The 856-nt window shown below is 37.5% G+C and overlaps 1 protein-coding gene across 1 annotated transcript; it reads right to left on the bottom strand.

Moving 5' to 3' along the window:
* Positions 1–137: 137 nt before the first annotated feature.
* Positions 138–622, bottom strand: LOC118732799. Its single transcript, XM_036461909.1, has 2 exons — positions 458–622; positions 138–399 (listed from the first exon to the last, which is right to left on the bottom strand). The coding sequence occupies exons 1-2, from the start codon at positions 559–561 to the stop codon at positions 138–140; spliced, it is 366 nt and encodes a 121-aa protein (XP_036317802.1). The 5' UTR covers positions 562–622.
* Between the last annotated feature and the right edge of the window lie 234 nt (positions 623–856).

Here is an 856-nt window from a genome sequence, read left to right as displayed (position 1 = left end):
TTTTTAGGTCGCGCCAGACCTTTTGCAAAATAGAAACACACTTTCATACTTTACTATTCTTTGGTGTAGGCCGTTTTCGGAAATGCCTTACTGCAAAGCACCTATTTTTATACTTAAGTATATAATGATGTCTGATTTCAGCAAACATATTTTTGGAATAAGAGGTGCGATGTTTTGCAGTAATGCATTTCCGGAAATGCTCGTACTTTATCACTTATACTTACATTTTGCCATTGCTCCACAGATTTGGCAGCCCCCCCCTTCTTGGTGTTCTCCAACTTGCCATGGAGCTTCTGGAACTTGCCGCTCGCCACATTCGGATTTTCACCCAGAAAGTCAAGCATCGCGCTTAACTGCTCCCCCGATGCACGGCTCCTTTTCGTCGGCTGGATAGACATCCTAAAATGAAAGAAGTTCTAGTAAATTCCAATTAATAACTAAAATAACTAAATACTACCTTTTAAAATTGCAATACGTTGCTGGCGCTAAAAATTCCGTTTCCGCGGGAAGGAAATACGGTTTTTTTCTTATTCCTCTTTGTACTTTTCGCATATTTGACATTTATCTCGACTGAGATGCCACATTTCATCATTTTAAATAAAAAGGATAATCAGCTGTTTTTCGCTGTTAAGCAAGAGTTAGAGAATCACACAATTGTTAGTGCAAACGGCAAAAGTTGTTATGTAAACTAACAATTTTTTTAATTGCTAAGAGTACAGTTCTGTTTCGCTTATACTATATTTAAGTTGTTGTTGCGCGTGGTGTATGTGGGTTTTAGGGTCAGTTTTTCAGTGCCAGTTTAAACTTAGTTTAAGTAAACTGAGTTTAAATTGAACAGCTGCTTTACATTTGATTG

This window comes from Rhagoletis pomonella, unplaced genomic scaffold (genome assembly GCF_013731165.1).
Source record: "Rhagoletis pomonella isolate Grant_MI unplaced genomic scaffold, Rhpom_1.0 Rhpom_scaffold_28747, whole genome shotgun sequence".
Lineage (NCBI taxonomy): Eukaryota > Metazoa > Arthropoda > Insecta > Diptera > Tephritidae > Rhagoletis > Rhagoletis pomonella.
Note: the sequence above shows the minus strand (reverse complement) of the source record. Positions and strands in the feature narration are given on the sequence as shown.